The sequence below is a fragment of the Telopea speciosissima genome, chromosome 3 (genome assembly GCF_018873765.1).
Source record: "Telopea speciosissima isolate NSW1024214 ecotype Mountain lineage chromosome 3, Tspe_v1, whole genome shotgun sequence".
NCBI lineage: Eukaryota > Viridiplantae > Streptophyta > Magnoliopsida > Proteales > Proteaceae > Telopea > Telopea speciosissima.
The window spans coordinates 6,109,826-6,125,676 of NC_057918.1; the positions used below are offsets into that span (position 1 = coordinate 6,109,826).

At 39.0% G+C, this 15,851-nt stretch overlaps 1 protein-coding gene across 1 annotated transcript; it reads left to right on the forward strand.

Annotated features, from left to right (window-relative positions):
* Positions 1-7,218: 7,218 nt before the first annotated feature.
* Positions 7,219-13,373, forward strand: LOC122656845 (histone deacetylase 6-like). Its single transcript, XM_043851511.1, has 6 exons — positions 7,219-7,791; positions 8,650-9,090; positions 9,197-9,339; positions 12,262-12,352; positions 12,446-12,581; positions 13,136-13,373. Exons 1-6 carry the CDS (start codon positions 7,255-7,257, stop codon positions 13,204-13,206), a joined length of 1,419 nt encoding a protein of 472 aa, XP_043707446.1. The 5' UTR covers positions 7,219-7,254; the 3' UTR covers positions 13,207-13,373.
* Positions 13,374-15,851: the final 2,478 nt, after the last annotated feature.

The window sequence follows — 15,851 nt, forward strand, 5'->3', positions numbered from 1 at the left end:
AGGTATCCAAAGCTTCCTTTATTGAAGAAATAGAGTAGGATGAAGCTTTGACAAAAATCATGAGATCATCCGCAAAATGACTTGATAAAATCGGTGATTTTGATATTTTGGGGTCTAAAATGACTTGATCCGAATTCCAACTCGACATTCGTATCATTGTAGACTAAGATCGATAAAACAGCCACCGATACCATATATTAAAACCTTGGTCCATATCTCTATCTCTATATCCATATCCATCTTATTCCACTCCCATTACATCCGTCCATGCATCCATTTAGGGGTGTCAAAAATAAGATCGATTTGACTGAATGGATGAAATTGATCGGATCGAACCAAAACCAATCAAAAATATTATTCATTCGACATTGATTTTGGTTTTTAGCAACCATTATAGATCGAAACCGATCAGAATGATGACTGATCGTTTGGACTGAGATCAGAAAAAAAACCAATAAAAATCGAAGGAAAAAACGAAAAATCAAAACCAATCGGATTGACCCATCAGAGCCCTCTCACATGGCATCGTGAGATTATCACTCACCAAGCACTAATGTGATCACTCATCAATTTTAAAATTTTGAACAATGTAATAATATTGGAGCCGATTACCAATCGGAACTAGTTCATCCATTAATAAATAGTTCTAGATCTCAAGTTTGGAACCGATAAGATAAATGGGTCGGTTTTGGTCCTGACCCCTCAAGACTAAACCAATTAGGAACCAGACCAACTACATAGAATCGGATCAATTTACACCCTTATCCCTATGTATGCATTGATATACCATCATGGTTTTGAATGATGTAATATTTCATGATGAATTCCAATTTGACGTGCATCTACAAATTATACACGTATGGTCCGATCTTTATCGTATCAGTATCGACAGTGATTGATACAACCACCAATAAATATTGATACCTATAACTATGATTGTGGGAATCTTCATCATTTGCTGGGGATTTACGACCTTTTCATAGAATGGTTTTTTCTGAGCGGAGTAATAGGGTTTGCCCTTTTCTCTTGAGTCAAGGTTTCCTTCAACATTGGGAATTAGGGAAGAGAGAATTTCTTCATCACTATTGAATAATGATATAAACGTGTGATTGAACTCTTATGTCATCATTAAATCACATCCTTGTTTATAAACAAAGTCGAAAATAATCTTCCCATGTTAATCAAAAGGTTTAGATTTTCATGGTGAAAAGAAAAGATTCTTTCTTCACCGTGAATGAAGACTTATCGTGCCAAATTGGATTTAATATTTTATTTTTTATAGACGAGAGAATCTTTTCACCCATGATGATTTGATGTTATTGTTATTAAAGATCCAAAATATCCTTATCCAATTCAATCAGATGGAAAAAACCAGTAGATTCTCACTTCACCATCACCATAGGTCAAGAGAAAGTGGGTCCGTCAGTATCCATCTAACTCCTTTCCTCCTCTCTATCATTGGAGAGTTTTTTGTGCTAACAACAGCACACGTAAGAGACACGTAAGAATACTACGTGTGATTGCGTCATATGACGTGGCCAGCATGAAATTTCAATTTTTTTAAAAAAATGGGTCCCAGTGACACATCAGAATGGACTTGGTTATGTTCATGGAGATTAGATTCCATTACACGTAAAGTAGAGAGAGTCTTTCTAGAAGAGACGACATGGCTGCAGACTAGGGAATCGTTATAAACGTTATTCCCTCCAATTTGCTGCTCTCTTCAATTTTTCCAAATCTTCACATGAGGGTGAAAATGACTATTCTATTCCTTGCCCGAAAATACTGCCTAAGTTGGGTCCACTCTCCCCTATCAAAGAAATTTGAGGAATTAGAAGTGCCCATGAATTGAAAGTGATAATTATTCTGGGACGAGGATGACTCACTCTTTCTTTTCTTCCTGTATAGAGACATGGCCTCCATGGCACGCAGCCACAACTTACTATTGAAATTATGAAGTATGTGAAATGTGATCCAAATAATTAAATTGAATTAGCACAAATTGGATCTCAAAGTCAAGTCATATAAGAATGTATATATATATATATATGACCTTAAATTCAAATTTGTCATTTATACTGCTTTGTCCTCACAAATAAAATAGAATAAAGAACTAGGGATTAAAGGTCAACACTAATTATGGTTGGTTTTTTTAGGGGGTACTAGAAGGATAGTTTTTTAGTGTAATAGTTTTGAAATAATATAATTTTATATATTTATAGCCAATAAAAGTAGTGTTGTTCTCCTAAAGAAGACATTGTCACTTTCACATTATAAGTCTCAATCAACCAACAATAAAGCTTCTTTTTCAAGAGATTATGATCATAAAATGATAGTGAAGGCAAAGCTTTCAAAGACATTTCTTTTCCTTCATCCTTTACCCTAATTATTAGGCCTTTTGCCAGGCTCATACATATTTGCTTGTCTCTATAAAAATGAATAATTTAGGTCATTTATTCTAAGTGGGATATCTAATCACTTTTTTTTTTTGTCCATCACTTAACTTCAATTGTGAGATAGTTAATGTGTTTCATCTCTTTGTCTGTCTTTATGTGTGTTTTTCAAGATTCTCAAAAGGGAAGGGGAAGAAGCTAGGGTGTGCTTGAATTCTTTCCATGCACATAATTCACCGTTTCCTAAGTCAAAAACTTCATGAGAGTGTTTAATTAAGAAGAAACTTAATCATGTCCAACCATTCCTTGTAGGTGATAATTTAATTAAGGGAGAAAGAATGCCACTCGGTCGTGTGTTATGGCGTGTACTTACGCCCAAACACAGTCTGGCATGAAATGACCACTTCTCCCCCATGGAAAGGCAGGGGTGGATTGTTCATTTCATGCCTGATTGTCTAGGCGCAGATACATGCCACAGCGTATGATCGATCGGGTGGCGTTCCTTTTCCCTTTAATGAAATTAAATCTTAAGTCTCCATGATACGACACCAACTTGACCCTTAATTCACATTTTGAGTGACACCCGGTTGGCCCACTAGCCCTAACTTTTGCAATTGACCCTTAACCCTAGTATTACTATTTGGTTATTTATGCAAGTAATGGAATTTTAAAATTGCTCCTCCTATGTTAATTATAAATAATCAAATTGTGTCTTGGATCATTATTACGCTAAATAGATATAGAATTTCCAAATTCAATTGAGGTGAAGTAGGGTTCAACCGGGCTGGGCTAAGCTGATTTTTTAAAAAACCCAAACCCAACCTTGAGTCCCTTTAATTCAACGTACCCAAGCCCGATCTGGCCTGAGGTTAGACTGGGATATCTCAACTTAGGCCCAACCCAGCTTTATATGCTCGAAGTTAGGCCTGGTTGACCCTAATAACAATACTTAGGTTTTCTCCTAGATTCCTATTGTAGAGAGAGAGAGAGAGAGAGAGAGAAATCAAGTCCAACAACCGTACAATAATGAGCCACATGATTACAAATAGGAATGTAAACGGATCGGATATGATAGGATCTAGATATTCCCTGGCCAAATACAGATACCTCTAATTGGATTCGGATTTTTGACCATCCATTTACATCTCTGCCTTGTGTAAATCGGACCTTCCTCCCCCTAGCGGATACAATTCACTCTCAATCCATATTTCTTAGATCATGATTCTCTTTTCATCATATTCTAGAACTTGTTGAATCTTCAAAAACCCTCAAAATCATTATTTATTTAATTTTTTATTATTAAATATTCAGTTTTTTTTTCAGACGAATTTTAATCAGAGTATTCGGATTATTTTCCAGATATCCCTAAACGAATACAGATGTCCCTAAACGGATACGGATGCGGATGCGGATTTGGATTTCGGTTATCCATTTACATCCTTAATTATAAATCCAACTTTCTCCTTCTCACTGTGAAAAATTAAACAAAGACTTTTCCTTCAACCATCATCAATGGGGTATCCATTGATCGAGGCCTTCGAACAACGTCCATAGGATTGCACACGATAGAGGGTATATCCGACCATTCATACACAGAAGCATTTTTTATGACCATTGATGGGCTGAAAATTCTTATCTAAGCCTCAATTTATCCAGGCAGTTTGAACTCGGCAAATCAAACTTGCAATCCTAGATTGCAAGCGCTTGGACTACTAGTCTCCAAACTTCCCCTCCCCCCCCCCCCAACCAGATCCAGCTTCTCTCCAGCATACCCCCGAGCTGGACATCGTCTAGAGCGGAGACTGATGTCAACACCTGGATGAGGTGCCGATTGAACGGCACCCCCAAGCTAGGAATGGTGCACATCACATGGACATGCAATCACATGCGATGTGCACCATTCCCAGCTTGGCGGTGCACTGGAGAGGAGCCCAATCACCCCCCCCTCCCCACCTCCTTAAAAAAAACATTAAAAGATTAATCTTCAAATTAACTTTTGTCTTAAAGTTGTTCATACTGTTATAGAATATTTGATGATGGATATGACAGAAAACTGGACATGTTTTTTTTTTTTGGTAGAAAAACTGGATATGTTACCTGTGAAGGAAAGTGATTAAAAATCCTGCTCTTCGTATTAAACACTCAAAATAATATACTAATAGAGAGTTAGAGACTGGAGACAGTAATAACGTACTTAGCTATTACTATGTAGCAGTTAACATTAGAATTACATTACGAAACTAAACATATTAACAAGATGATGAAGTGAATCATAATACAACTAATTAATAATAAAATTATGGGTTGGAAAAATGTTTCAATCGATGTTGATTGTGATTGTGATTGTGATTGTGAAGTTGCTATATATATAATCATCCTTATAACTAAGAACTAATAGGGACGCGTTCATGATTTACAACTGTTTATACACCTATAAGCAACAATGATGGCTGCATGCGTAAAAGAAACTCAGTTTCTGCTTAGTATCAATGTCTGGTCCAGGGGATCTGCATGGAAATGGAGTTGAACCCCAACCTAGGACCGGTTCAGCTAAGTTTGGAGCGGTTCAGTTTCAGCCAGGCCACTAATCAAGGCTAGAGGTTTAATTCTCACGACGCCAATGTGAAGGGAATCTCTCATGTTGTCACATCAATAAAAGCGTGAGAGACAGGTTCATATATATAGATCATTTGGTATGGAAGAGAGTGTGTCAGTGAGGGATCCGAAGGCTCCACTCGTTAGAATGTGAGAGGTGTGGGAAGGAACTCCTACACTGATGTTGTGAGAATTTCCCCCCCCCCCATATGCATTAACTAATTAAGGGGAAAGGAAATACACGTTGTCAAGGTGTACTTAAGGGTGCTAATTCTAAACTAGAACAAAAAATCGAAACATTGAAGAGCGGTTAAATTTTGTTTTAAAGTCCAATATTCAGTTCGGTTTCAGCTATAACCAAGAAACCGCCAGTTGCAAACCAATAGATCGATTAAACCGTTAAACCGGTAAAATGAACAAATATTATATTATTTATCAAGAGAGAAGCTTAAGACAAGCAGAGAGAATGACGGAGTCAAAATGCACTCTTTCGCTAACTGATATTGACTTGGCTTGTAAGATGCCTATATTAATCCGGAGAATAATTATCAGCTCCAATTTGCGGGCACCGCCAATTCTTTCAATTCCTCTAATAGGGGGGTGTGGACCCCACCTTGGGCAGTGTTTTCGTGCAGGGGGTAGGTTGGTCATTTTCACCCCCATGTAAGGAATTGGAGGAATTGAAGGGGATAACGATTCAAATCCGGAGTGAATTTTTCTTTAGCCACAGTGATTAGAAATCCATTCACCGTGGGGCTTCAGATCCGTGTGGGATAGTATCGAGAAAATTCTTTGGGAATTCCTCCCCCCCCCCAAAAAAAAAAATTTGGGGAAAACGCATAAATCCTACAAGGGTTTGTGAATCCTAAAATAGTGCAGTGAGAGGAAAATTTTCTCCTAAACCGGCAACATATGGATCCCTTGCTCACTAAATGGATATTTACCTACAGCCATGATTCTTAGTAAATTTTAAGCAAGCCTGCAGGGTCTAGCCTACCTACCAGGTTCAAATGGTCCTGGATAGTCAGCAACAAAAGATCAGCCCATGCAAGTTAAATCTAAATGATCCTGCAGATGCCCATCATACGGCTGGGATATCAGTTAATGTCTGCCATGGCCCCTCTTTGTGGAAAGTATCAATCAACGGAGTGGCTCAAGCCTCAAGCACACTATTTTTAATTGGACTTTTGAAGTTTTCTGTCCGTTGAAATAATTTTGGGCTTTTGGAGTTTTCTGTTCGTTAAGTAACTTGGGCTGAAACTGGACCTAGGGGGATATGGGGGTGGACTTAGGCCTACACCCAGCCATACGAGATTTGACGAGTGGGCTTGGGCTAAGCTGTTTGGATTTGAACTAGCACATACTGCTATGGTAATTAGAAGTAAAGTCAGAGCCACATCACATGCTAGGTAATACGGCGAATGCTCTTATGTTCTCCTGAGCCGGCCTTGGCTCGGCAAAATATGGGAAGGACAAAATGACCGCCCTGCACTCCCTAGTCCCCACCCCCCACAGACACACACACTCTCTCACTAGCTACATTGGTTTAGAGACCACGGCAGGGATCCCCATCCCATAGAAAACCAATAAAAGTTCTTTGAGCCGACCACAAAGTTTTCACAAACACTATTCTCTCTCTCTCTCTTCCTGCCTACTCGTATGAAATGATCTCTCTACTCCTATATATCAAACAATTTCATTGCTTTTCATTGGTCGACCCCCCTCCCAATCCCCATTCCCCCCAGTGGTTAGTGCCAAGCTTGCTCAGAAAACCCCCTCCCCACCATTGCAAACAAAAAAAAGAAAAAAAAAAAGAGAGAACGTTATTTGATCATGTGTGGTGTGCTGTCTCTGCGCTCAGACACAGACACAGGGCTGCACAAAATGATTGTTGTGCCTCATTTCATGAGGGCACGACGATCATTTAGCGTAGCCCTATGTTTGGGTGCAGGGGCCACACCCGATCAGGTAGCGTTCTTTCTCCCCAAAACAGAAAATATTGAATCAAAGAAATACAAAGCCGCGAAAAGAGAGCCCATGTGAGCACCGGGTAGAAGTGCTTAACCTCTGGATTCTCATACTGAAAGAAAAAGCCCTGCTGCGCTCTGAGTCCTCCACTCCTCTTGGCTCCGTTGGTTCCTTTTCACTATTTTAGTTTTTTTCTCTGAGGTTGTTCTGTTTCTCTCCTCTCGGTAGTCAGTTCTCAGTACTCAGCACTTAGCATCCGAGAGAGAGAGAGAGAGAGAGAGGAGGCGAAGAAGAAGTGATGGAGGAGACCTCAGGAGCGTCGCTGCCATCAGGGCCGGATGGTAAGAAGAGGAGAGTGAGCTACTTCTACGAGCCGACAATAGGGGACTACTACTACGGTCAGGGCCACCCGATGAAGCCCCACAGGATCCGAATGGCCCACAACCTCATCGTCCATTACTCCCTTCACCGTCTGATGGAGATCAACCGTCCCTTCCCTGCCGGCTCCGACGACATTCGACGTTTCCATTCCGACGACTACGTCGAATTTCTCTCCTCCGTCACACCCGAGACCCTTCACGACCACACCCACTCACGCCACCTCAAGCGCTTCAATGTTGGTGAGGACTGCCCTGTCTTCGACGGCCTTTTCCCCTTCTGCCAGTCCTCCGCCGGTGGTTCCATTGGCGCCGCCGTCAAGCTCAATCGCGGCGACGCAGACATCGCCCTCAATTGGGCCGGCGGATTGCATCACGCCAAGAAGAGCGAAGCCTCTGGCTTCTGTTATGTCAACGACATCGTGCTTGGCATTCTCGAGCTTCTTAAGGTCCATAGGGTAAAGCCGTAAGCCCCTCCACCCAAAGTCTTTACCTTTTTTTTTCCCCTTTTAAGATCATTCATTTCGGTCCATTTCATTGTTTTTTGATATGTAAGGTTTTCGTCCGACTTCTGTAATTGTATTATAGTTGAGGTTTGTTGAAAACTTATGTATTGTATCATAGTTGAGGTTTGTTGGAAAGAGGGATGTTGACAAGCATTAGAAAGTAAACGTAGCCTTTTCGTCTCGCGTATTCTTTGTTGTCATCTCAACTCCACTGGTGATTTTCATGTTTGAAATCATGTAGAGATTTGTTTATGTGCCTAGCTACTCCTGCTATTTGTTTACTCTGTTTTTTCCTGAATTTCAATGGTTGTTATTTCTTTCCGAGGCCCAATGGACTTGTAATCATGATTATGTGATATATTGTTCGGTTTGTTGAAAGAAAAAAATGTGTATATATATATATATATATATATATATATATTTTTTTTTTGGGGGAGAGGGGATTACATTCCTTAACTAAATTATGAAAATCTTGGGTTTTATTTTTAGGTTTTTGGATAAAAACTGATACTATATAGATTTTCCAATTCCCTTCAGCAATAACAGTTTATAAACTTCAAATTTTATTTTTATCATTGTGGATTTTAAATGAAGAAACTCACAAGTCATAAGCCTTCAAAGATTGTGTGTGTACACTGTACAGTCCACAACCTAAATTATGAATCCTATTTACTAAAGAAAGAATCTTTTGTCTTCTCTGGTTGGAAGGTTGCTTCTTCTTCTTCTCACTCTTTTCTTTCTCTCTTCAAACTTGCTTTTATCAGTTTCTCAAGTTTAAATATGACTGACCTTTGCTATTGCCTTGGACAGCGCGTGTTGTACGTAGATATTGACGTCCACCATGGAGACGGAGTTGAGGAGGCATTTTTCACGACAGACAGAGTCATGACTGTTTCTTTCCATAAATTTGGGGACTTTTTTCCTGGAACAGGACATCTGAAGGACATAGGAGTCGGGACTGGGAAGTACTATGCTCTTAACGTCCCTCTAAATGATGGAATGGATGATGATAGTTTCCGGGGCCTGTTTCGGCCTATCATTCAGAAAGTCATGGAGGTTTATCAACCAGATGCAGCAGTTCTCCAATGTGGGGCTGATTCCTTGTCAGGGGACAGGTTGGGGTGCTTCAACTTGTCAGTGAAGGGCCACGCTGACTGCCTTCGTTTCCTTAGATCCTTCAATGTTCCCTTGATGGTCTTGGGTGGGGGAGGTTATACAATCCGTAACGTTGCTCGTTGCTGGTGTTATGAGGTCTTTTGCATTTCTCTCCAGCTAATGATTTCTGCAATTACTCTCAATGTGGTATGAGATCTTTTGAATTCAAGCTTTTTATTTTTTTCCCATTTTCATGTTGCAGACAGCTGTTGCCGTTGGGGTGGAACCTGAAAATAAACTACCTTATAACGAATACTATGAATACTTTGGCCCTGATTATACTCTTCATGTTGAACCAAGCAGCATGGAGAATCAAAACTCACCAAAAGATTTGGAGAAAATGAGGTAAGCTTGTCAGTAGCTTCACCAAGTGTTCTGTATCATACTATAGTTAGCTCTAGAGACTAATCTCTTGAAAGTGCTACAACAATTTGTTTAGGTAATCAATGCTAATTTCTTGTGATTGAATTGTTGAATTTTATAACAAAATTTAAAGAGAAGGAAGAAAATTACTGATATTTTGGTGACTAAGCAAATTAAGTTACTGACAGACTTTATCAAGAAATCACTGTCGTGTAGAAGACTGCTGCTTCATTAGCTAACCTCTATGACCAGAGGTAACAGACATAGCTGAAATAGTTGTTGAATTTATTTTCTGATATGGATATTCTTCAGGATTCCTTACAGGAGAAGCCAATCCATTTGAGTATGAGTTACTTTGGAGTTTGGTTAACTAGTTCTGTCAGTATCTACTTCTTAGAGACCAACAAAACCCTGATAAGTTTCCCCCCTTTAATGCTTTGGCAAGCATTACTCTAATGACCTGGTTTAACTGTCAGGCACCAGTCAAAATAAGACTAAAATTTTCTCTACAAGAGACACCAAACAACTCTGCTGATGCTATGTGCTACTGATCCCAACCCTGGAGAAAGGTAGAGAGTGGATGTGTCGGATTGGCAGCCATGCTGCATTCAAGAACTTTTAACCAAAAGATGCAATTTTTTCTCTTCCCTGATGATACCTTCTAAACTACTTCCCCACCGCAGCAAAATTTATTTTTACACTGGGGCACTCTTGACACAGCTAGGAACATCTGGTTGTCTAAGTCTGCAAATTGGAGATGTGATTTGTTTGAACTTGCTGTTGAATTGTCAATTTCAGTATTACTAGTTGGAATAGGCTCTTGGTCGTTTGAGTAAGGGGAAAAAGTAATTTGCTTTACTTATTGGGAAAATTTCTTAGATCCACTAGATAAGAATGGAAATTACTAGATAAGTAGGTTTCAAATTTGTTTTACATTCACTACTTTCTATTTTAAAAAGATTTACTTAATTCCCAAAGTTGGTTAGTACTCATGCCACGCAAGAATAAAGTGAAAGGGAACTTCCAAAATTGCCCCAACCTCATTTAATTGTTTTAAAAACCGTGAAATCCGATGAAAGTGCACCTTAATTGTAGGAGTAGCCCCCTCCAAAAAAAAATGAAAACAAAGCTATAGCATCAAGTCCAAAGGAGAGTACACCTTAATTGTTGGAATAGGAAATAATAGAAATGTATTTAAAAAAAAAAAAAAGAGGATGGTTCACCCACCATCCTAGGGTTCACAAACCCCTCCTAGGGTTTAATATGTTCCAAAATACCCTCCCGATACCTATTCCCGCCCTCTCCCGTGGGATCTCATTCACCGTGGGTGGAAGGAAACTCGGTAAAAAAAAAAACAAAATAAAACAAAACAAAAAACAAGAGTGAGAGAAACAATTAAAAAAAAAAAAAAAAACAGGTAGAGAAAGTTGCGTGCTCCTTCCCTCCTATTTTCCCCATCGTGGTTTAAAACAGATTTTTTAGTCAATTTTGGAAGTTTGTTTTTATTTAAATTTTGCATGGCATGAATAATAGCCAACTTTGTGAATTGAGTAACTCTTTTCAAAATGGAAAGTAGTGGATGTGAAACAAATTTGAAACCTAATTATCTTGTAATTTCTGTTCTTTTCGAGTAGATCTAAGAAATTGGCCTTTACTTATTTGGGAGAATAGTGAAACACTAAAAGCTTTCTTTTTGTATCTTAAAGAAGGGTTCAGTATTATTGCATTAGTTTTGTTCATTAGTCTATTAAGATTAATAATATCGAGAAAGAAAGTCTAGACTTCAACATAAGTGACAAACTGGTGTTATATAGAGACCATACCTCAAAGATGTATGTTCAGTGGATTACTAAACCAAATTACACGTTAATGTATAAACTATCAGCCAGTGTGAAGTTTTGATTCTAAATATAAAATGTATTGCTTAATGTATACAATGATGCAACTGATTGTATCTCAAGGAAACAGTTAGAACCTAAATGGAGCAAAGTTTAATGATGATTTATGGGTCAAGCTCTCTATAGGATAGGAATATCTTTTACATTTTACATGGTATTGCTTCTGATATTCTGTGATTCTTCTTTGTCGTGCTAATGTGTTGAAAGTTTTTTTTCTTTGGGTTTGGCTAATGCACATTATTACATCAAGTTTTTACTAGATGCCTAACTTTTTGACTGAAAAGTGTGAACTTTCCTTCCTAAACTAGTTTAGGAGAGATTTGTCAGTTGTGAATACTGTGATTCATTGTAATAGCTGGTCTGCCAATTCATGCCAACATCCTTAACAGTACTGCATACACCCCCACTTCTCCTCCTAAAAAGCAAATAAGGGTAAGGAAGAATACTCCTTCATGACCATGGAGAGAGCCATCTCTTCATGGTCTCCTGTTTTGCCACATGGCATGATCGGAATATTTTGATTCTAGGAGAAGTGGTGAGGAAAGACATGCATAGCTTAGGCCTTGTAACAAGTATGGCTTTGAATAGAGCTGCTTGGAGGGAAGGATCCATGTAGCCGACTCCATTGAGTTGGGAAAGGGCTGAGTTGAGACTTGAGATAGATCCCTAGGTCCCTTGCTAACAGGTCCAATTCCAGCCCATTAAGAGTTTGCCAAGTGGAAAACTAGAGCTTTGAAAATTCTGACTATGGGAGAGTGCATGATAGTGGTTGGAGTACTGTATGCATGCAAATAGACCGGGTGTGTATGTGGTTGAATTGGCGTATGAAATTTGATAGGTAGCCTATCCAGACTGTCCCGTTTTATCCAACTGTCAGAGCTGCCACGTGGCAGAATTAGGGGTCCCTTGGAGAGTTCGCTCTGTACACCAGACCTTGTAAAGGTAAATTTGTCTAACATGAAAACTCTTTAATCAGTTAACTTAAATTACTGATGTGCTTTTACAGGACTGTGCTGTTAGAACAACTTTCAAGAATAATGCATGCTCCTAGTGTACAATTTCAAGCACGGCCACCTGACACTCAAGTTCCAGATGAGGTGTTTTTCCATTAGCCAAACTCCTTAAATATTACTATGTTTTTCTCCATCATGCTTTTGATGTTGATTACTGGAAGAACTGGTTGGTTATAGGGAGAGGAGGACATGGATCAAAGACCAAAACCTCGCATTTGGGGTGGTGAAGATGTTGGGTCTGAATCGGAGGAGGATGAAAAGCCTCGACATGATGACTATAATGTAGTTGATCAATCTCTGGCAGACATCGGCAACTCCAATACTGTTGATCAGTCTCTGGTGGACATCGGCACCAGGTATTACATTATGTTTCAACATTGAACTCTATGACAATAGAAGGTTGCTCCATTAATCTTTTGTTGCGTTTGAGGTAGCCCTTCTTAGAAAGCATAGTCTTCTTCCTCATTTGATGATCCTTCCTGTAAGTCTTTGTCCATGGCACATGCACAGAAGTTTCTAGAGGTCTCATTTTCAGAGTTTCTTCTAGAAAATTTTCTGGAAAACTGGACTTGAAAAACTGAACTGCTTGCTTTCTTAGTACACTTAGTAAATACCTGGAAACTCATTGCAAAATAATTACCATAGATACAATTATTAGGACCATCTCATAGGATTTATCCTTGACCCATATTTTATTTTATTTTATTTTTTTTGGGTGGGTTGTTAAACTCATCAGTTTTGGACCTAGTCCTCTGTGTAAAACTCACAGCACCCCCAACCCCCTGTTACATATTTAAGATATGGATGGTTATTGGTTTCCCAATTTTTTCATTCTTGCATCTAAAATCATTCTCTCTGATTTTCATTCCAGAGAAATTAAAGAAGAAATAAAAGAGGAAAAAGAAGTCAAAGAAGAAAATCAATCCACCCTCTGCTGAAATGGCTGAAACTCAATCGATCCTGGTTCAAGTGTGTCTGCATATGCTTCTCATTCTTGAATTAATGCTTGCTCAAGGTTTACCACCCCACCACAGATGTACTCTCTTATGGTCACTTTACTGGCTTCTCAATGACTTCTGGCATTGGAGGTAGGTATTCTCAGATCAAGACAAAGTAAAGTACAGATTATTGGTGGGTATAAATCTACAGATTATCCTCAAAAACATTATTAAAACTTCTGTTGTCCTAGAAGCCTTTCACCTTTATAGTATGCGTAATATGTTCCTTGTTATACTACACTGGTAGAAATTGTTGAGATATGGTTTTTCCCTTTTCATTTTGTTGATAGAAATTAGAATTTGAGTTTTAACTGCATAGAATAGATATTGCAGCAAAGAAAGGCCTTTCTACTCTTATTTTCGCAAAGCTTGAAGAAATCCTTTTTGTCCCTTCTTGACATGTAATGCAACAAATAGCTGAAAAATGTATTTTTTATAGTAGTTCCCTTTATCTTTGCAATTGCAGTTAGTAGGTCCTAACTTGGGAAGGCCATAGCCCCAGGTCATGCTGAAGGGAAATTTTTTGATATGGCTAGTATGAAATGATCGATGCGGTGCAGACCAGATTGATTTTCATGTATTTCCCCAACACTTTGTGATTGTGATATGTAAAGTAGAAGTCAGGTATAACTAATTTTATTTTCCATGCTCCTTTCTAAAGCCTTTGTGTGCTAAAAGACTGTTCAGCTCCCCCCTAACCCCCCCCCCCCCCCCCCAAAAAAAAAAAAAATCACATCCAAACCAATGTTTCTATGCACACTTTCATTGGTTACTGTAGTGGTACAGAGGCTATACGATTGGTTAGCTTTCTCTTTGCCCTTTCTCAAATCACGAGGAAAAAGATCTCTGTCCGGGGAGTATGGCCTACACAAGCATTCTCATGAGTCTATCTCTCTCTCTTCCCCATATGAAAAGACACTTCTGCCCCCTTGTTCTGAGGAGGAGAGAGAAAAACACATGGGAATGCTGGCATAGGCTACACTCCCGAACAGAAAACTGCTTCCTCAGATTTAAATATAAGCAACCGAACAATCACATCTCAGATCTTTCTCTTTTCCTTTCCCAGATCACGGGGAAAGCAACCAAATGAAGCATTAATGATTATCAGCTTCTGGTGCAATTCATGGATGTAGTTTTTAAATTTTTTTGGATGACTAACTAAAAGACTTTAATTAAAGAGAAAAGAACAAACATTGTTGTTACAAGGATTTGTTTCTGATTATGCCTGGCACGTAAGGCTAGGTCATGAGCTATAGATATAAAATCTGTTCATTTTAACGATATTTACAAAATCATAAGTTTTAAGAGGAATGTATATCCCATAATAAAGGATAAATCTTCCAGGGCCATTTCAAAATATCTATTTTAAGCCAACAAACCAAATCCTCGCAATATGTCCAAATCTCCAAGTTCTTGTCGGTCTAGTCTTTTATGCGATCTATTCCTGAAAGGAGGCCTCTTACCTCTGCAGCTTCTGCTAAATCATGGATGTAGTTATGTATGGGATCAAAGATGTTAGCAGTTTGACTTAGGCATCGATCAAAATCCAACTTCATTGCCCATCCACTTTCCCTATTAGAATTACCCAAATAGCATTTTGGTTTGAGACCTTTTGGCTCGCATATTGAAAGCCTTGAGTAGACACTAAAGTAGGTTCTAGTTAGTTTTAACCTTGTAAACATGAGTCAAAGTTCAAACTACCTCCACCCTCATGCAAAGTTCTCGTCTTTTGCATATGCTTTTAGTTTTAGCCTCAATGGAACTAGTTTTGTTTGGGGATCAAAGATCCTTGTCGGTTGACAAGCATCAAGGCATTGGTTGAAACACTTTAAATTTACTGAAATGGCATTTTGATTTGTATAGGCAGGTTTTGCAACGGTGGTGGCGGATTAGAGTTGAGAAACCTCTCCGCAAACCAGAGGTCGATGAGGGTCGAGGGGAGAACAAAAGGGTATACAAGGAAATTAATAACGTTTAAGTTACTTTGGTGTGATCAGTTACATTTAAAAGTTGCGTTTCAGTGTAATCAGTTACATTTAACTCCTCCCCATGCAGCAGTCGAGAGTGGTGCATCCAGTATAATAGTAGAGCATAAAAAGAAATAAGCTACACTGGTCTCTATCATTAACTCTACGTATCTACTGTATTCACTAGACTTTGCTCACCCCTACCCCGAAACCCAGGAAAAAAAAAACCCTACCTAGAGGGAAAGAATACATAAAATAAAATAAAGAAGGGTGACAACACGACCCAGCATACATGTTACAATAAAGGAAACAAATAAGATTTCAGACTCTTGCTGCCCTTTCCTTTGAGAGCCACTACCTTAAGCATGGTACACAATCTCACCAAAATGAGAATTAGCCAAGTCCATGCAGTTCCTGGTGGCATGCGTCTGATGGCAATTGCAGAGGATGTGGAGACCAATCGAAGGAATCCATCCAGCTGGATATTTACAATTGAGTGAACTCCAATCGCAGATCAGTAAACAGTAACGATTCAGGCGGTCCAGAACTCAGGCCAACTTCTACTTTGAAAGGGCCGCTTCCCTCAAAAAAAAAGTAAAGAAAAGCAAAGAAAGAAGA

Excerpts from the sequence above, each read along its gene's own strand:
- LOC122656845 (XM_043851511.1), top strand. The coding sequence starts at position 7,255 with ATGGAGGAGACCTCAGGAGCGTCGCTGCCATCAGGGCCGGATGGTAAG. Across the intron at positions 9,091-9,196 it reads CTCGTTGCTGGTGTTATGAG|ACAGCTGTTGCCGTTGGGGT; the intron begins GTCTTTTGCATT and ends TTCATGTTGCAG. Across the intron at positions 12,353-12,445 it reads ACACTCAAGTTCCAGATGAG|GGAGAGGAGGACATGGATCA; the intron begins GTGTTTTTCCAT and ends GGTTGGTTATAG.